The sequence below is a fragment of the Octopus sinensis genome, linkage group LG24 (genome assembly GCF_006345805.1).
Source record: "Octopus sinensis linkage group LG24, ASM634580v1, whole genome shotgun sequence".
Classification (NCBI taxonomy): domain Eukaryota; kingdom Metazoa; phylum Mollusca; class Cephalopoda; order Octopoda; family Octopodidae; genus Octopus; species Octopus sinensis.
Window position 1 is genome coordinate 3,503,874 of NC_043020.1, and position 20,505 is coordinate 3,524,378.

The 20,505-nt window shown below is 36.6% G+C and overlaps 1 protein-coding gene across 5 annotated transcripts in view; it reads left to right on the forward strand.

Moving 5' to 3' along the window:
- Window positions 1-17,190, forward strand: part of LOC115223850 (SH2 domain-containing protein 4B) — a 68,635-nt gene extending 51,445 nt beyond the window's left edge. For all 5 annotated transcript variants that reach the window (XM_029794539.2, XM_036512887.1, XM_029794542.2 and 2 more), the window contains 8 exons: window positions 3,220-3,376; window positions 4,101-4,190; window positions 7,405-7,528; window positions 7,976-8,138; window positions 9,782-9,920; window positions 12,245-12,423; window positions 13,921-14,141; window positions 16,673-17,190. In XM_029794539.2, the coding sequence (XP_029650399.1) occupies window positions 3,220-3,376; window positions 4,101-4,190; window positions 7,405-7,528; window positions 7,976-8,138; window positions 9,782-9,920; window positions 12,245-12,423; window positions 13,921-14,141; window positions 16,673-16,789 (1,190 nt within the window). In that variant the 3' untranslated portion in view covers window positions 16,790-17,190. The remainder of the gene's footprint in view (window positions 1-3,219; window positions 3,377-4,100; window positions 4,191-7,404; window positions 7,529-7,975; window positions 8,139-9,781; window positions 9,921-12,244; window positions 12,424-13,920; window positions 14,142-16,672) is intronic.
- The last annotated feature ends 3,315 nt before the right edge of the window (window positions 17,191-20,505 follow it).

Genomic DNA, 20,505 nt, shown 5'->3' on the forward strand with positions numbered 1-20,505 from the left:
AGAGAGTCAGGCATGGCTGTGTGGTTAAGAAATTTGCTTCCTGAACAAGTAGTTTCAGGTTCAATCCCAATGTGTGGCACTTGGAGCAAGTGTGTTCTAGTATAGTCCTGGGATGAAACAAGCCTTGTGTGTGGAATTGGTAGATGGAAACTGAAAGAAGCTCATGTGTATATGATGGCTGTAAATGAGCACCACTGTCATATAAGCAGTGTTCCTTATTTCCAATTTTTTCAGCCATGGAGAAATGTTGTGCTTGAAAAGAAGGATTTAGGGCCATAGAAAATCTGCCTCAACAAATTGTGTTTCACTTATCCGAGTGCTGAGGGACGAACATTATACACTGCTGCTGCTGATTCCAACTGTGACATTGAAAAAAAAAAAACAGTTGGCACACTACATCAGATGGTGGTGATACTGAAATCAGTGGTTTTAGTGGTGGTGATGGAAGTGATGCTTGGCATGATATTAGTGTTGGTGGTAGTGCAGTGATGGTGCTTGATGATGGGGTGGTGGTAATATGGTTGCTATGTTGGTTATACCAAATTTTTATTCTTGTTGTTTAGCTTCAAGTTGGTTCTGATTAAGCTGAGTGGTGAATAAGACAATCCAGCCATGACCACTCTGCATGTCCTGTACCTCTTTCTTTCTTTTTTCTTTTGAATATAGTGTGGAGGTGCATAGCTTAGTGGTTAGGGTGTTAGTCATGATCCTAAAATTGTGGTTTCAATTCCAATGTGTTGTGTTCTTGAGCAAGACATTTCATTTCACATTTGCTCCAGTCCATTCAGCTGGCAAAGATGAGTAATCTGGTGATGGACTAGCGTCCCATCCAGGGGGTTAATGTATACACCATGGAAACCAGAAACTGGCCCTATGAGTCTACATGACTCAGCAAGGTTCTTTAGCCTTTATCTTATCTTTATTTATATATATATATATTTTGAAGTGACTTGACTGCAATTTCTAGCAGATCTGGATGATGGAAATTACAGATAATAGCTGCAGTAATGGTGCTAGTCCTGGAGAAGAATGAATGTGTGTGTGTGTGGGGGGGAGGGAAATAGAGAAAGGTGTAGTTAGTGGGTAAATAGTAATGTAATTGTAGAAGTGACCTATAGAGGCAATGGGGGGGATTAAAACAGATACGAGAGGGAGGTCGGGAGTGGTTGTTAACAGAATTGGGACTTTATCTCTGTTGTAGTGGTTATTGTTGCTGTTGCTGCAGCAAAGCCCCAGGTCAGCTTTGATTGAGTAGACATTTGATCAAAAGCATTCCAGCCATGACCATCCTTGCAATTTTCTTATGTGTAGGGAACCCAGAATGTTATTTTCCTATGTTGTCTTCTGAAATAGTTGGGTGTGATTTTTATTTGAGGGAAATTTAACTTCTATTTCTAGCAAGTCAAGTGACCATGCTGAAGCTTTCCCATTTGCTAATCACAAGTATTTGATGATCTCTGGGTGTGAACATATGTCTGTATAGACTGTGTGTATGCATATATGAACATGTGTGTGGGTGCTTACATTCTTATAGAGGGTCAGGGTGTGGATGTGTGTGTGTGGGGGGGATAATTATCACCGTAATAGTGGGGAATGTGTAAAGAGGAACAGGATGAGGTTCCACTACTCCCTCCCATTTGGGCTTTCTTTATTTCTGTTTTACCCTTAAAGGTTCACATTTCAGTAGAAAGGATTCTGCAAAAGTGAGGTCAAGACCAGTCTGGATCTATATATACTTGTTTACAGGCTGGGTAATTTTTCTCTTTGTTTCTATCCTATATTTGAACTCCACTACTAAGGTTTTTCTCCCCTACCCCTCATAATCTCGCATGTAAAATTTAAAAACATGAACTTGCTGGCCTTGTGCCAAAACTTGAAACCATTATTATTATTATTATGAAGATGGTAAGCTAGCAGAATCATAAACAAAATGCTTGGCAGCATTTCTTCCAGTTTTTTACAGCCTGAGTTCAAATTCTGCCATGGTCAACTTTGCCTTTCAACCTTTTAAAATCAATGAGTACTGAGGCCAATGTACTTGACTTACACCCTCCCTCTAAAATTACTGGCCTTGTGCAGAAATTTGAAGTTGTTATTATTATTATTATTATTATTATTATTATTATTATTATTATTATTATTATGTGAGAGAGCAGTGCATGCCATCAAAGTGACACTGGGGTAGAATATACGAAGCCCAGTATACCCATTGTGACTATCTGTTTGATAAGGGTACACTAGGCACATGCATCACAACCATATGTGTGTGACATGATGATCTCATATCAAGATAAACAGTGCATGACCTTGCAGGTCAAGTAACCCATCCCGCTCAAAAGGTCCCTGAATAAGGTTTCTTTAAGGATGTTGAATAAAACAATCATGTTTCCAGAGGTGAATTATTCAAACCCCTAAAAACTCATCTCAACACATGGCTATGATGCTCCTCCGCTACTTCTGCACATGATCAGAGAAGCACATACTAGCAGCCACTAAGGGACATGCTCAACTAGTTTAGGGTTAAACACCTGACAAGTGAATCTGTGGTATTGAGCTGAATATTTGCTGTAACCCGTATTTTATACCAAGACAAAACCTGTACATAACACTTCCAATCAGCAAAGATCAAAAGCCATGAGAGCCAGCGTCTGGTACTACATCTGAGCAATTATCATTATTATTTTTAAAACTCTGGTTTTGTTGGAAATCTTAGATTCTTTCTTGCTTCCTGTAGCCTATAGCATCATGTTCTTTGTTTCTTCAACTAATACTTTTCTGATGATTCTGGCCATGCCAAGGAGGCAAACTTTTTGTAACAGTTCCACTGGACACTCTATTCCAAGTTTCTTTATATTCCTCTTGATGCCTTCTGATACTGTTCCCAAGGACTCAACAACTATTTGATGAAAACTCTCAGCTTATTTTGCTGGGTATGATGGAGAGTGTCAGCTGCCCACAGCCAGCAGACTAAGGTGGCATTGTTTACTGATCATGCTTCAAGAACCCTGCAGAGGATTCTTGCAGTTCCAAGCAATGAGGATTTTTATAGGTCTTCTATCTTTACATTTGTATCAGTCCTGTTGATCCATGTTCGTAGATTAGTGTTGATACTTCCAAGTGCACCAATTACTATTGGTATCATATCCAATTTCTTTATTGGTCACAATCTATGTATTTCTCACTTCAATTCATCGTAATTGTTTGATTATTATTATTCAGGGAAGAAGAAAGTGGAATTCCTTTCAGGAAAAGATGGCAATGATTGGGTGTGGGTGATGGGCCAACATCCAGAGGATCTTACCATTGAAGACATTCTAGAACACGAAGCCAAAGAAAAAGCCACCTTACAGGCAGAAAAAGAAGCGGAAGAACTAAGGTAAGTTTTCATCTTACATCACTATCATTATTAGTCAACACTCACAGAGCAGAGTCACTCACTCAACTCTGACTTGAGTCTCTCTTTCACTCAACTCTATCCCTCATCTTTGACTTATCTCTTTCTTTCATATCTCCGATCAGCTCTACCATTCCTCTCTCTTCCACACTCATTCTCTTACTTCAGTCTTTCAACTCTCCTTTGACTCTCTCCACCTTCACTCATCTCAATTACTCAACTGTATCTTATCTCTTTGTTTCACTCAGCTCTACCATCATTCTCTCACCATCACTCATCTCTACCATCATTCTCTCACCATCATTCAGCTCTGCTGCCTTTCTTCCCTTCAATCATCTCAGTCACTCGCTATTATTTTGGCTGTTTGCTCTCACTCATCTCCGTCACTCAGCTCTGCCTGCCTGCCCACCCTCGCCTTCCTCATTCATTCACTCACTCATTAACCAACCATTGTCTCTTCTTATTCACTCAACTCCTTTTAATCAAATATTTTTATTTTTCTTCAACATTTAAATTTAATTTGTCAGAATATTTTTGTCTTGACAAATTAAATTTAAATGTTGAAGTGAATCGAACGGTCTTTCTGTGTTTCTTAAATGGCTTATAAACACCTTCCATGCTGCAATTGTTTTTGTTTCAGCACACGATCTCAGATCAGGTCACTTGCTATGCAAGTACATCTCCGTAATTTTATTTTTCTGTTCAGGATAAAACAAGAGCTAGAGCTGAAAAAGAAAATGGAAGAAGAAAAGAAAAAACTTGAAAAAGAACGAATTGAGAGAGAATTCCAGTTGAAGTAAGTCATTCTTAAGTTGTGGTTGTTGTTAGGTCTGGTCAGTTCCTCTAGATAAAAGCCACGGCATGGAAATATTAGACTGAATGAACAAGTTATTGACTAACTTAGGCGGCTTGCTGGCAGAAACGTTAGCGCACCGGGCAAAATGCTTAGCGGTATTTCGTCTGTTGTTACGTTCTGAGTTCAAATTCCGCCGAGGTTGACTTTGCCTTTCATCCTTTCAGGGTCGATAAATAAAGTACCAGTTTCGCACTGGGGTCGATATAATCGACTTAATCCCTTTGTCTGTCCTTGTTTGACCCTCTATGTTTAGCCCCTTGTGGGCAGTAAAGAAATATATTGACTAACATTTCAGATTGCAAACATTTAATGCAGAGAATTGATAGAAGTGTTAGAGGAAGAACTTTGTGGTGTTTATTCTGGGTTGAGTGGATGGTGGGAAAAGGAAATGATGGGAATAGAGAAAAATGATGATAGTCCGATGATGGGGATAACGAATGATGAGAATAGAGCTGATAATGGATGTTGAGAAGAGAAATGCGATGAAATGGCCAAGTCGTGTGTTGCGGAGGGATAAAAGTGAATGAGTGAAAGGAGGATTGGAAATGTGAAGGGAGAAAGGAGCAGAGAGAGAAAGATGAGGTTAAGAATGATGGAGAAGGAAATGAGAGCAATGGAGTGTGTAAAGGGGATGGATGTAAAGGATAAGAGAAAATAGGGAAAAAGGATAAGGGGCCTGCAAAAGCTGACTCCTACTTTAGCAGAGAAAGTAACCTTAAGGTGTTTGTTGTTGCTGTTGTTGTTGCTGTTTTGAATTCAAATATTTCTGAGATTAATTTTATCCCTCATTCTTCTGGATTCAATAAATAAAGTACCGGCCCAGGAAGGTGAATGTAGGGATTGTTGGTGTTTGACAAGATGCCTTGTGGTACTTGTTTTGGTTCTTTGCATTCTGAGTTGGTAGCAGACTTAATCCATTGTCTGAATGAACCCCTTCACCTGGCCCTTGAGGGTCTTTAGTCAAGTCCACTCTGTTGCAAACACTCAGACCAGGTCACCAGTTTAAGGATATCTTCCTCCCTTCCTCCAAGATTGTGCTCCAGCATGGTCACAGTGTAACAACTGAAACAAGTGAAATGTAAAAGATGTGCGTATATGCGTTTCAGTTGTAGAGATTTGGTATGGTCACTTGTTGTTTTCACCATTCTCGGGCCTCATGAATTAAATTGACCTTTATTTAACAGCAGTGGTGAGTTTATTAAGGGAGATTTTAGCTGTGATATTAAGCAACTGCACAGATGCTCCACACTAACTCACGTGGCCCCTATTTTAAAGACAACATACACTTTGTGAAATCAGATCTATATATTTCATTGAAAAGATGATGAAATGATAGAAATAGTCTTCCTCATTCAGTTGTGTAGATCTTATATTAAAGATAATTTTAAGGGCCTTTTTATAGCAATATTTTTAAGACTACATCTGGGATCGTTACAAAATCACTCCTTCATATTTATTTATTTATATTTAAATTATAACCTATCATAGTTTATGCCAGAACTTTTTTATGCTTCAAGCACCAGATTGATAATGGAAATATTGTTATTTAACTATATTCCTCCAAATGCCTGGTTATTTCAACATTTATTGAAACATAAGTAATGTGTTTTTTATGAGAGATATAGTCATGAAGGCCACTTACAGAAAAGGTCACAATTGCTCTACTTTAATAACCAAATGTCATTGATTTGTTCTAAGTTACTTGATAGATGATGATGATTACTTTTGTTTGTTATACACCCATCCATCTTGTCTGCCCACTATTCCTGGGATGGTCATGGAACTAGAATCCTCAGGCACCCCCTTTGTAGGATCCTACCAGAAGCAGTCATTACACTTCCTCACTGGATTCTCAAGCAGGACTAACCAAGAGCACATATTATCCAACCATCTCATTCTTGCTCTTCCCCTGGGTCTCCTGCCAGTTGGCTTGAAGAATCTGTGTTGCAATTCTTTCCTGCAACATTCAAATCTGTAGTACTGGAGCTGTGACCTCTCAGTGCAAAGATGCAGCAGCACAACCTGGAGAAACTCCCTGATCCCTGAGCTATGCACATTTTCAAGTAATGTGGCTCCAGAGATCCTTTAAAGGAACCCCATTTTAGCCACTTGTATCATACTCTTTCAGATTCATAACCATAAGTGAGGATAACCATAAAAATATTGAGGTTTTATTTATTCCTCATTACTTTGATAAGAAGAACAATATATGTCTTTAGATGTGCAGTAAATCTCTAGGTTTAATATGCATTTTTTTCGTCAAAATTTAGATTAAAATTAGGGATGCATAGAATACATGTCATTGAGCCACAAAGATTTTCCTGCACTCGTTAAGAAAAAACAATAATGTAATGATTGAGTTTTATTATTTTTAGATAATTTTTTTTATTACATATGAAGAAATCTTATATTCATCATCATCATCATCATCGTTTAACGTCTGCTTTCCATGCTAGCATGGGTTGGACGGTTCTACTGGGGTCTGTGAAGCCAGAAGGCTTCATCAGGCCCAGTCAAATCTGGCAGTGTTTCTACAGCTGGATGCCCTTCCTAACGCCAACCACTCCGTGAGTGTAGTGGGTGCTTTTTACGTGCCACCCGCACAGGTGCCAGGCAGAGCTGGCAAACGGCCACGAACGGATGGTGCTTTTTATTGATTTTAAATTTTGACATAAGGCCAACAAGTTTGGGAGAAGGGGCTAGTCACATCAACCCCAGTACACAACTGTTACTTAGTTTATTGACCCCCGAAAGATGAAAGGCAAAGGTCGACCTTGGCAGATTTTGAACTTCAAGCTTGACTTGACTTTACATCCTTTTCAACAAAAACTAATATATTGATGTGTATTAGCTTATCTCCTCTTGTACCAGTTGTTTAACACTATTATATTATTATGAAGTTGTAGCATAAAGTTATTTTGGTTTGGTTAAGAGATGGAAGAACAAAATTCTATGTAAAGTTCCAAATACAAATATTTATTAACAAAAAAGTTGTCCTTGTGATGAACAACAGGAAAATGATATTGAAACAAAGTAAAGCTGTCCAATGGTGCATTTTTTACCTGGTAGCCTATTTTATATATGGTGGTACATGGTTTTTAAATTATGTTTGTTAATCATGAAATTGATTGTTGTTAGTTTGTCTTTCTTACAGACGCAAAGAAGATGAAGCTGCTTTGTATCAGTCATTGAAAGAAGTTAGGCTGATAGCAGATACAATTGAACAAGAAAGAGAAAAAGAGCGTCTGGGAGAAGAAGACAGATTAAAAGAACTTCAGGTGAGTCTGCTGGCAACAGTTTCCTTCATCTTTATGTCTTTTGTTGAAATATAAAAAAAATTAGAATGTAAAAATTGATGCTTGTTTTATTATAAGTGTTGAAAAAAAACCCCCTCAAAGTGATCGTGTCCAAAATGCCATAGGCCTTGCTTTCCAATCTCATACTTTGTAGTATGATTATGTCCTCAGTTTCATGTTCTGAGTTTTTTATTCCACCCAGGTTTACTTTAACTTTCATCCTTCTGAAGTTGATAAAAGAAATATTGGGATGTTGATGCAATTGACTATACTCTCCTAAGCTGTGCTCCAGCATGGCCACAGTTGAATGATTGGAAATAACAAAAGAAAAACATATGTGTATATTTGCATCTTGAGACGACCGGAAGAAGAATTTTCTGATGTTTCTACTGATTTTATTGATTTTATTTTTCTGTTGACATATCTTAGGATCAGGAAGAAAAAGGTCTACAGTACTGTCGAGAAAATTCCTTAAAGTTGAAGAAACGTCGAAGTGCTGAACTTTATACGTCTTGGCGTAAAATGAGAAACATTCTAGAAAAGAATAGTACTGAAGACAATAAAGAAATTGAAGCAACTTGGAAAGAACAAGGTGAGTCTGTTTCTGTAAGTTTCACATTAGTTGAACTGACAAATGAAAGGGAAGCCCTCGACATAAATACAAATTCTTCCACAGTCTTATAGTTGAATGGCATTGTCACACCACACCACAAATTGATCTTCTGGTCGAACTGAATAAACTGTTACCATTGCTTTTTCAAGTGCTGACTGTTGATTGTCACCTGACCATTTTTTTTGTGTTTCAATGACAAGTGGAAGGACTTGAGATTAGTAACCAGAACTGGTACTGATAACTCAAGACTAAATGTATCCTGCAACCTTAGGTACCTAGCTCATTTCTTATGGTTTTGTACAAGGTAAAATACTTTGGCATAATTACGGATTTCTGTGCGTCTGTCCTGATTTTGTTTCTTCATAACTTTCTTAAAACTGGAAAAATTAGTAAAATTTTCTACAAATATGTTTCAGATGGTGTAGATTATGTCAGAATTGTATAAAAAAAAATATCGTGGGTGAACGTCTGATAATTCAAATACCTTGATGAGGTGTGTGAATTATCCCTACCTTCCATTTTTTTGCATATCAAATTCCAATATAATCAAAATCTACACCATGTGAAACATGTTTGTTGAAAATTTTATTAAAACATATCCATTTTTTTTAAACTTATGAGGAAAGAATCTGGTGGAAGTAAGGCACACATCTGTAGTTTTTTTTTTCAAGCTTTTTATAGAATCAAGGAATCTACCCCAATATCCATTATCTTCAACCAATAATCTCAGTTTTTTGCTATTTCTAGTCCCTGAAGCTCCTATTGGGATAACAACAACACCTTTATGGTAATTCCAAGTTATCTGAATTTTGGACTTCAGGTTTTGGGTTTTCTTTTTAATATTATCTGATATTCTTTGCCTGCCATTCGGGTATTAAATGGGGCAAATAATAGGGATTAAGTAACACACGTTTCTCTCTTTATTGACTATGTTGTTGTCATCTGCCTTCCCCTTCCTCCTCCTCCTCCTCCTCTTTGTCCTATTATCATTATTATTATTATTATTATTATTATTAGCTCCGCCTTAGCAAAGGTGGAGGTATTGTTTTCAGTTGTGTTTGTATGTCCATGGACAAGATATCTCAAGAACCACTGGATGGATTCGAATGGAACTTTCAGGGATATTTGGCCTCGTGACTGGCATGAGCCAATTAGATTTTGGGATCCATCTGTTGCTGGACAAGGATTTGAAATAATTTTTCCGTTTTTTTAACTTAATTTTTGAGAGCGGTCAGGTTCGTTTTTAGTATTCTCATTTGTGAGAGTAGTCAAATTTATTTCAGATATTTTCATTTTAAAAATCATCTCCGGCTAATCATTGAGAAGACATTGGTGTTGCCTTGGCAGAGGTTTGTGCTCTCTGAGTGTTCTTGTTGTTGTTGTTGGTTGGCAGAGTTGTTAGTGTTCGAAAAAAATAATTTGTAATATTTGTTCTGACTCTTTGCATTCTGAGTTCTAATCCTGACAGTCAACTTTGTTATCCATCTTCCTAGGGTTGATAAAATAGGGTACCAGTTGAATACCAGGGTTGATATAATCAAATAAACCCCTTCATGCAAAACTACTGGCCTTGTGCCTAAATTAGAAATTATTATTGATGTTATTTTTGTCATATATTTTAGAGAAGAAATCACGAGAGGCCGAGGTTCAATTGCGGGAAATAGTACGACGAGCCCGGGAAGAACATCGACGATCACAGAAATCTCTGTCGAAAGGCAGCAGCTCATCTCTGTCCGAAGATCTCCCACCAATTCCTCCGAAGCAAGTATGGTTTTCTGTGCTGTATGTATCTTTTATAAATGTTTTTTTTCACTCTCAGAGCACCAACCAATGGCACCAGCACACTGATGATGATGATGATGATGATGAGGTGGAAGAGGAAGCATGAAGTCCAGAGCACTGAAATCACATTCTTTTCTTTTGATTTATTTAACACTGCATGAAAAAAAAAGTTTAAAAAATAGCAATCTCTATATCATACTTAATGCATATACATCACCGAAAGCCAAAATAACTGTGGTATTTGTCTAGAGATGGTATTTCTTATGAATATACTATATCATTTATGCATTTACTAAATCAATATCATAGTTAATTTGGCATTCCATGATGTATTTGCCTTGAGTATGATACATAGATGGCTAATTTATTCTAATGTTGCTTCTGTTGCACATAATGAATTTAAAAAGGAATCCTCTCCCTTGTTTATATTAGAAGGAGAAAAATAATCTATATTATGAGTGATCTGATAAAACCATCTGTGAAATCTCCCTCAAATTACACCCTACTATTTAAAACAAGAAAATGAAATAGCACATTAGATAATGCTTGATCAGGGCTAATCTAGGGTTCAACAACATAACTGACCACTTGGTCTCGAGTTAGATGTCCAGCACAAGACGGTTTTTTTTTCCATGTTTCAGTTTGTTTAGAGCCAAAGTGCAATATGTATTTTTTTGTTATTCAATATCAAATGTTGAAAGAGTGAAATTATAAAAAACAAACAACAAAAAGTGAGGCATGGAGAAAAATTCCTTGAAGTTCTGTCTTCCGTCGTTTTAGCCTGGTTACTTAAGGGTATCAAATAATGTAGTTGAAGTAGTTTTCTTTCAGGGAACCTACAACTGGCCAGAGTAAATGACTTTAGAGTTAATGGTTGTGGAAATGTTTTGCTCAACATCTTTCTTATGTTTTATCCAAGCTACAAGTTTAGATATGTTTATTCTGTTAGTCGATATATAAATTTATCACACATGTACGGAAATTGAAAAGGAAAGCAGTGGAAGGGAAATGGCTGAGGAGATAACATGTTGAATTTCCAGTTCAATGGTTTTGGTATCAAGTTGGCACATTTCATTTTCATCAGATCCTACTGTTTATTTCAACAATGCCCTTAATTCTAGATGCTTCAATTTACCTGATTCTCATAGATATTTACCAGGTTATTTGTGAGTGTTAATCAGATAGATCAGAAACCTGACTAGCTTCTCATTTACCTAATTTCCCATAAAACAGACAGACGCTAAGGTATTGACTATTGAAAGCACCAGACAGTTTAAGAAACCTGTTTTATTTACAAATACAGTAGACAAAACACAGTTGCAAAGCCCAGTCACTGCCATCGTCCTTTCTCCCTTTCCACAATATACACTTCATCATTATTGACCAACAGATAGTCCTATTATGTAAGTGTTTTACCTTCACCTATTGCTATGTCACTTAAATTCACTTGCACTGCTAGTGTCCTTAGCAAAACCGCATGGATATCACAACTTCTGTCAAGTTACTAAGGCAATTCAGCAAAATGTACATATATATATATCAGTCATTATTTGTCATTATTGTTGTTGTTGTTGTGGCAAGCTGGCAGAATTGTTAGCTTGCTGGGCAAAATGTGTGGTGGCAATTCCATTGTGTGACAGTTTGGACAGGTATTTTCCAGCTTAACTTTGGTTTCACCATTAAGTCGTGAGTGGAATTTGGTTGGCAAAAATTCTTCACAAGATGCTGCTGTTGTTTGTTTGTTTGTGTGCATTTTGTTGATTTACATCAGTGAAGGAATAAATATTAACTAGCAAAAACAAAAAAAAAACCCGAAAACCAGTACATATTGAATGAAGTCCTTTTTGATATTTGTTTTGCTGCAAATTACAGACACTTCCTTGTTATTCCTGCTGTCATAAATGCAGTGGATCAGACATTGCCCTTAATCAAAGATGCTATTCTCTTGTGTCTGGAGAGAGTCATTCTCTTTTGGTACCTTATAATTTAACACACCAGTAAAATTTCCACTTATTTCTTTTTTTATTTTTCTAAAATTTTCATTGTGTCTTGCAACCTTTTCAATAGTTTTGACTCTCCCCAGACAACAGAATATGCTTCAACACACGAAGTCAGATAAAGAATCTTGAAAACCATATCCAAAAACGAAATAAAAAAAGATTCTATTGTTCTCTAGTTGCCATAAATAAGCAACGTCACCAGAGATGACAAACTTTAACAAATTCCGAAATAAAAATTAAATACCCCCCCCCCACATAATATCAAAACATTTTGTTAAATTCATTGAATTTTATTTTTTACAGAACACATATCAACAATGCTACAAACAATCTCAGTTCCAGTGCCAAATCTTCTGGGGTCAATAAAAAACCTGCGACACCAAAGAACAGAAATGCTGTGATTAAATGGTTTAAGGAAGAAGAACGGCCCAAAGAAGTAGGTTTAAATCCCGAAACGAAGAAAGTAGAAGAATGGTTTCATGGTAAAGTCATTCTTTACAGAATACATATTTTTTTTTAAAGCTACTGTAGAATATTTCTGCTGTGAAGAATGATTTCTGTTTTGTGATTAGCATGGAAAATCATGCTCTTAAGAAAAAACAAAACTAAAAACTGGGCTGAAAGGAATCATTCTGAAACAAAATTATTATTATTTATTTTTTGTCTTTGGTCAGTAAGTGTTATCGCCTATTTGCTTCTATCTAGAAATCAAGGGAAATTTACTACTATTCCCTTCAAACTTTGCTTCTGTGACCTGGACATCAACGTTTTGAAACTGACCAAATTTTCCTTTACATTTCAAATAGATTCAGAAATATCATTATAGCAAATATTCTACTCAATATCACAGATTTGTTTACCTGTTGCTTGACATTAACCCCTTAAGCATGTCCCTTAGTGGCTGGCACTATGTGCATCTCTGATCAGGAGCAGAAGTCGGGGTGCATCATAGCCATGTGTTGAGAGGGATTCTTTGGGGTTTGGATAAAAGCAAAGTTTGAAGGAAATACTAGGCATTTTTCATATTTTCTAGGGGTAAGCAAAGAGGAAATAACAGTTGCTACCCCAAGGACAAAAATCGTGGGGTAATAGCTATTGCTGCTGTGTTACCCCAGATTAGTTTGATTGATTAGATCTCTATTTAAAGAAGTTCCACCCATAACCAATGTTTATGTATACCCAGGACTGTATTATCCAATGTATATATCCATTTTTGAAGACAGTCAGGTGTGATTTCAAGGCATTTGGTTGTGATTTCTAGCAAAGTGAGTAGTTGCATTCAGCCTCTCTTGGCTCACTTTGGATTATATTTTACTCAAGCAAGCAGAGTTGTCTCTCTTGCTCTGAGGCCCCAGCAACTGTAATTTGGTTTGGACTCGTGCTCATAGGGTTAGTACTACAACTGGGTGTGATGTATGAACTAAATAAATAGGTTATGACTAGCGTTTTATTAAATGGTAACTGTAGTCTTATGTGCAGTGATATTTATCTATATATCTTCATCATTTAATGTCTGTTTTCCGTGCTGGCACAGTTTGGACTGCTGGACCAGAGTTGGCAGGCAGGAGAGCTGCACCTGATTTCTGTGCCTGGATGCTGCCCTTCCTGACTCCAACCACTTCACAGAGCATGATGGGTACCAGCACCGGTGCTTTTATGTGGCACTGGCATGGGTGCTATTATGTAGTGTCAGCATGGTGCCATCATTGAGTTTTTTTTTTTTTACATGGCACCAGCAAGGGGCTCTTACAGGCCAAACCTCTTCAGCAGGTGGGGGCAGCATTAACAATTCTGCTGACCTCTGAATTCTTTGTTATATTTAAAATTAATTGAAAGAAACACAGAGCATCCCAAAATAAATACGGTAACAAAAGGGTTAATGACCTCGAGAAAAGCAGCAAAGGTATAAGGCTTGAATGTCACAAAATATCGTTTCATACTTCTTTAAATTCATGTGTTTTGTGTCTAAATAATTGTAGGTCTCATAAGCAGACCTGAAGCCGAGGAAATCCTGGCTGATCGACCCATTGGTAGTTTCCTAGTGCGAGTCAGTGAAAGAATTTGGGGCTATACAGTATCTTATCAGTCGGAAGAACGTTGCAAACACTTCTTAATTGATGCATCAGATGGCACATACCATTTCTTTGGCTCCAACTATCAACAATTCAGTTCTCTTCAAGAAATCCTTAATTATCATATGGTAAGTCTACTGGAGTTACTTCAGTTTTTGTCTGTTTTTGGAGTGGTGTGAAGGGGGAGGTGGGACTATTAGAATTTACAATAATAATAATAATAATGGTGGTGGTGGGGGGGGGGAATGATGATAATGAGGATGGTAAGTGATGGTAATAATTATCTGTTTTACTATAGGTGCAAGGCATGAAACTATTGGCTAGTCAATTACATTGAACCCAGTGCGTAACTGGTACTTATTTCATCAACCCCAGAAGGATGAAAAGCAAAGCTGACCTTGGTGGAATTTGAACTCAGAACATAAGAACAGACAAAATACTGCTAAGCATTTTACCTTGTGTGTCATGATTTAGCCAGCTTGCCACCTCAGTGATGGTAGTTATGATGATGATGGCAGAGGTAACAATGGTGATGAGGTGGTGTTTGGTTGTCATGGCAATGTTCAGTTTAATATTTACTTCTCCTCTCTGATGAAGTTCCTTGATTCAAATTTATATAATTAATTAATTACTTACAATAATAATAATTATTATTATTGTGGTATTTAAATCTGTGAATCAGACTAACAGAAACAGCTGTACATTGAGATTCTGTCTTTTTGTAATTAATTAATAAATGATAATTGATGTAAATCAATTATTATTCATCAATTGTATCTCCATTTTCTGCTTTCTTTGAATATTGATAAACTTAAGTTTATTTTTGTCATTACCTATCTTTAATGAGCATTAATGTTCTTCATTAAATATAGATAAAACACCAGTTGATTCACTGGACACAAGTATCCTTTGCATATATGTGTGTGTGTGTGTGTGCATATATATAATGTATATATATGGATGTGTTTATATATTTATACACTAATCCCTCGACTATCGCAGGTGTTACATTCCAAAACCCCTGTGATAGGCGAAAATCCTTGAAGTAGAAACAGTACTGTACTGTATATTTTTTTAATTATTTAAATAAATTGACATAAGCTTTAATAATAAACTGCGATAGGCGAACCGCAATATGGCAACGGGTTACTATATATATATATATACTAGCAGTATCGCCCAGCGTTGCTCGGGTTTGTAAGGGAAATAACTATATAAGCATTTTTAGAGATGTAAAGTATAATAGCCATCTCAATATGGCTAACCACAAAGGGGTTGTTACTGTAGCTTTTTATGTTCTGAGAATTAATAATACATTTTTAGAGAGTTACTTCCCTTATATAAACCGAGCGAAAATGCATTAAAAATACGGAAAAATTATGGTAAATTTTTTAAAAATCGTAGACTCATCATAGACGCGCGCTAATACCCAGAAGGGCTCGATATGAATCACGACTATAAAATACCCGGTTTTGGTTAAACTGCACCGCAAAATGTGGGAGTAGTTAGGAATCTAAATCGTAGGAGACAGACACACAACTTCACTTTTATATATAAAGATATATATATATGCTTGTATATGTGTGTATATATATATATATGATGATAATGATATACAATGTACGCATGTATATATATGTATATATATATATATATATATATATGATGATGGTGATGATATTTATTTATGTATATATGTGTAGTATAGATGTGTATGTATATATATATATAGACACACATATACATGGTGTGTTTACTTGCTGTGAATCAGCAGTTCTGTGAAAGTTACTAATAGACTAAGTGCCAGGCTTAACAAAAAATAAGTGCTGGGCTTGATTCATTCAACTAAATATTCTCCGAGGTGGTGCTCCAGCATGGCCACTGTCTAGTGACAAAAGCAAGTAAAAGATATATCACACACACATATATATATATATATATAGTTCAAATTTACAGAAAACAAAAGATGAAGACAGGTGAGGGATCAAGAATCAGGTGTATTAGTTTGACATTTGGGAAGAATGGAAATCGTTGACATTTCGAGCCTATACTCTTCATCACAAAGGATTGAGAGAGGAAAAAAAAATGTGTAACAATTAAGAGTTTGAGAGAGAGAGAGAGAGAGAGAGAGAGAGAGAGAGACACACACACACACACACACGCGCGTGCGTAAATATTAGTATAATGTGTAAATATGGTATATATATGTATAAATGTAAAAGAAATATAGATACAATTAGGTATATTATTATCTTACAAAGTTTGGTACTTATGCTATCAGTCTGTTTTTTTAAACTGAGGGATGTAAACAAACCAACACAGGTTGTCAAGTGGTAGTGGTGGTAGGGGACAAACACAAAGCCATGCATATACTCAGAACCTCCCCCCTCACACACACACACATCAGTCTTTCAGTTTCTGTCTCTATCAAATTCATTCATAAAGCTTTGGTTGGCCCAGGGCTATAGTAGGAGACACTTGCCCAGAGTACCATGCAGTGAGACTGAACCCAAGACCACATGGTTGGAAAACAAGCTTCTTACCCATGCAGCCTTGCGTATGCCTATTAATATGCATATTGATAAAAAACAATTCTAAAAATTTGTTTTTTCGTAAATTATAATTGTTTTTCTGTATTTTTTTCTTTCGTATTTTTCAGAAAAACGCCATAACCCTCGCCGGTCAAGAAATGTTACTCTTCCCCTGCGGACAGAAGGGTCACCCCCCAAACTATGCGGAATTATTTTATGACGAAGTAACAGACGCTCTTATGTGAAGATGTTCGTTATTAATGCCACCATCACTACTACCATTGCCATCACTAACAATCAGCTCTAAGCATCATCACCATCACCATCACCTATTACCAATGTTACCATTGTTATCATTGAGCATAGCCATCATCATCATCATCATCATCGTCCTTCAAAATAGCTTTGGACGGATGGAATTATAAAAGAAGCTGGATTAACTACTGCTGTTTGTCTTTGTATCTTTGTATTATATTGAGTTCAAACCAGGATTGACTATTTTTTCTGATGTTTGGAATATAAATACCAGTAATACTTTTGGGTTCATGTAGCAGATTGGTAAACCTTACCGATGTCAGTTTTGTGTTTGATTTTCTGGGGTCGACGAAATAAAGTACCCGTTAAGTATTGCGATTAATGAAATTGACTGATGTTGTTGATGTTATATTTAAACTGTTGCAAGCTGTCACCTACAAGAAAGACTTGGTGTGGGAGGAGGTTTCAGGGGGCCAACATTCTAGGGAAGAAGGGTTAGGTGTAGTAGTTAGTGCAGAACTTAAGGTGGATGCAGGTTGGACACAATATGGGTGACAAGGGACAGCGGTAGTCTAGAGGGCTTGAATGGAAATAGCATGAAACAAGTCTGAGGAACAGAGGCCATTATAGTAGTAGTATCAGCTGAGCAGTGGAGATGGTATATAAATGAATAACTTCTCCCACTAAAATTGCTGGCTTTCTGCCAAAAGAAGAAAAAGGATTATTATTATTAAGGCAGAGAGCTGGTGGAATTGGTAGCATGCCGGGTGAAATACTTTGCAGTACTTTGTCTGTCTGCATGTTCTGAGTTCAAATTTTGCCAGAGTCAACTTTGCCTTTCATCCTTTCGGGGGTCAATAAATTAAGTACCAGCGAAACACTGGGGTCCATGTAATTAACCAACCCCCTCACCCAAATTTCACACCTTGTGCCTTTAGTAGAAAGGATTATTATTATTATTATTATTATTAATAATTGCAATAATGATATAATCATAAGAAGGTGAGTTGGCAGAATTGTTAGGATGCCAAGCAAATTGCTCAGTGGCATTTTGTCCGTTTTTACATTCTGAGTTCAAATTCTGCTGGGGTTGACCTTGCCTTTCATCCTTTGGGGTTGATAAAGTAAGTACCAGTTGAATACTGGGGTTGATGTAATCGACTATCCCCTTCCCCCAATTTCAGGCCTTGTGCCTATAGTAGAAAGGATTATTATTATTCTTAAGGCAGCGAGCTGGCAGAATCGTTAGCATGCCGGGCAAAATGCTCAGTAGCATTTTATCTGTCTTTACGTTCTGAGTTCAAATTCTGCCAAGGTTGACTTTGCCTTTCATCTTTTCAGGGTTGATAAATTAAGCAGCAGTCAAGTACTGGGGTTGATGTTATCGACTTATTCCCTCCCAACAAATTTCAAGCCTTGAGTCTCTAGTAGAAAGGATTATTATTATTATCATTATTATTATTATTATTATTACCTATTATAACAAGGGTTGTGGATTTGGCAGAATGATTAGTGCTTTAGCTAAAATGCCTAGTGGTATTTCTTGTAGTTCTCTATATTTCTGAGTTCAAATCTTGCCAAGGTTAACTTTTCCTTTCAACCCTCTATGGTTGATAAAATAAAGTACCAGTCAAGTCCTGGAGTCAATATAATCAACTAATTTATTTCCCCTAAATTTCTCACACAGACAACAATTATTAGCTCAGCTGGTTTGGCAATTGTGCTGTGAGTTTGAGTTACTTCCTGGTTAGGTTTCAGTTTAATGTAATAAATAAAATAAGTAATTATTTATTATTATTATTATTATTATTATTATCATTGTTATTTTTATTAACATTGGTTCAAATTCCTGAAGGATCACTTTTGTGTTTCATTGTTTTGGGGCCAGTTAAAGGAAACCCAGTCAATTCAAATAACAGTATTTCTCTCACCAGAACAAAAAAATAAATAAAAAATTTTCTAGTTGGTTCTCAGTAGTTTTGTTTATTGCATGTATTCACTACACAATTGAAGTTTTGGTATGCACACACGCAGAAATACATGCACACACACACACACACACACACACACACGTACACACTTCAGATATTGTAGCTATCTTGATAACTATTCCAATTGATTTTTATCTACTTTTCCATGCTCGTATGTGTTGGAAATCATTTTTCAAAATGAAACTTTCTATGCTCTGCTACCCTTCCTGTTTCCAAGTAAGAAATATTTCTCTGTGACCGTTTCCATTGAAGATTGGGAATTAAGGACACCACTTGCATCACAGTGACACTAGTTCACAACTATCACATGAATTCAAGGCAAGGAGGTAGTCACCCATGCATATATATCATGTGACCGACCAGACTATCAGATGTTGCTACACATCGCTGGTCACAATGCGCTTCGCATTGTCTTAGCCTTCAAATGACGCCACCCCGATGGCTAAGCGAGCAGGCCAACAGAAGAAAGAGTGAGAGAAAGTTGTGGCGAAAGAGTACAGCAGGGATCGCCACCACCCCCTGCTGGAGCCTCATGGAGCTTTAGGTGTTTTCGCTCAATAAACACTCACAACGCCCGGTCTGGGAATCGAAACCGCGATCCTTCGACCACGAGTCCACTGCCCTAACCACTGGACCATTGCGCCTCCACACACACACACCACACACACACATATATATAAAGAAATTAGAATGACAAAGAAATAAGCAATTATCTTATGGACCGCATTAGCTTACAGTTGTTTCTGCAATAAGATGTAATGCACTCATAGTTGAATGCTTGAGTATTGCTCCATGGCTTCATCAGAGCTTCAAACATGAAATGCAAGTTTATTTGGGAGGGCATTAACAAAATATAAAAACACAAATGTATGTAGGAAATGAATTTGAGGGGGAGAAACCCCTCCCTTTTTTAGAATAAGATAATTTTAAAATGTGTATAAAGACAGATATATGAAGAATTTCTGTGTAAAGAAGTAGAAAAAACAAGAATGTAAAAAAGAACAATAAGTCAAAAATATGTCCTTGAAATGGCTACAGAATAACTTACAGGATCCAAAACAATGAGTAAAAGAGAAAATAGGGTGCAAAAAGAAAGAAAACAGAACAGTGTGTAGGAGGGTCAAATAATGCTTTTCTATATCAAAATCTTTGCCAAAGTGGTACATAATAAAAATGGATAAGGAAAGAGATAGGCAAAATATTTCGCCAGTTAAATCTAAGAACTACAGTTAGCACTAATCTTAAAGAAATTAATTTTTTAGACATTAACATGAACCTTAGCCCAAGCAGATTTCAGCCTTCCCATAAACCAAATGAAGCTATATCCTGACACAGGCTCTGGCCACCTTGCCAATAACATTAGCAAATGTGTTTCCAACTTATCCTGTGATAAAGCTACTTTTGATAAAGTTGCCACATACTACAATGTCACTTTAGAAAGGTCTAACTTTAAGAGTAACAAATTATATTGAACCAAATGTAAATAGACCAAGAAGACACAGGTAGGGGAAAATGTTATGGTACAATCCCCTATGTAATGTGAATGTAACCACTAACATAGCTAGAAAATTCTTAAAATTAATAAATAATCACTTCCCACACTCACATAAATATGATCTTCAACAGAAATACATTTGAAGTTAGCTAGAGTTGCGTCCCTTATATAGGATCGATTCAACCACAAAAAATATTAGAAATGCACTCTCCCGTGCAAA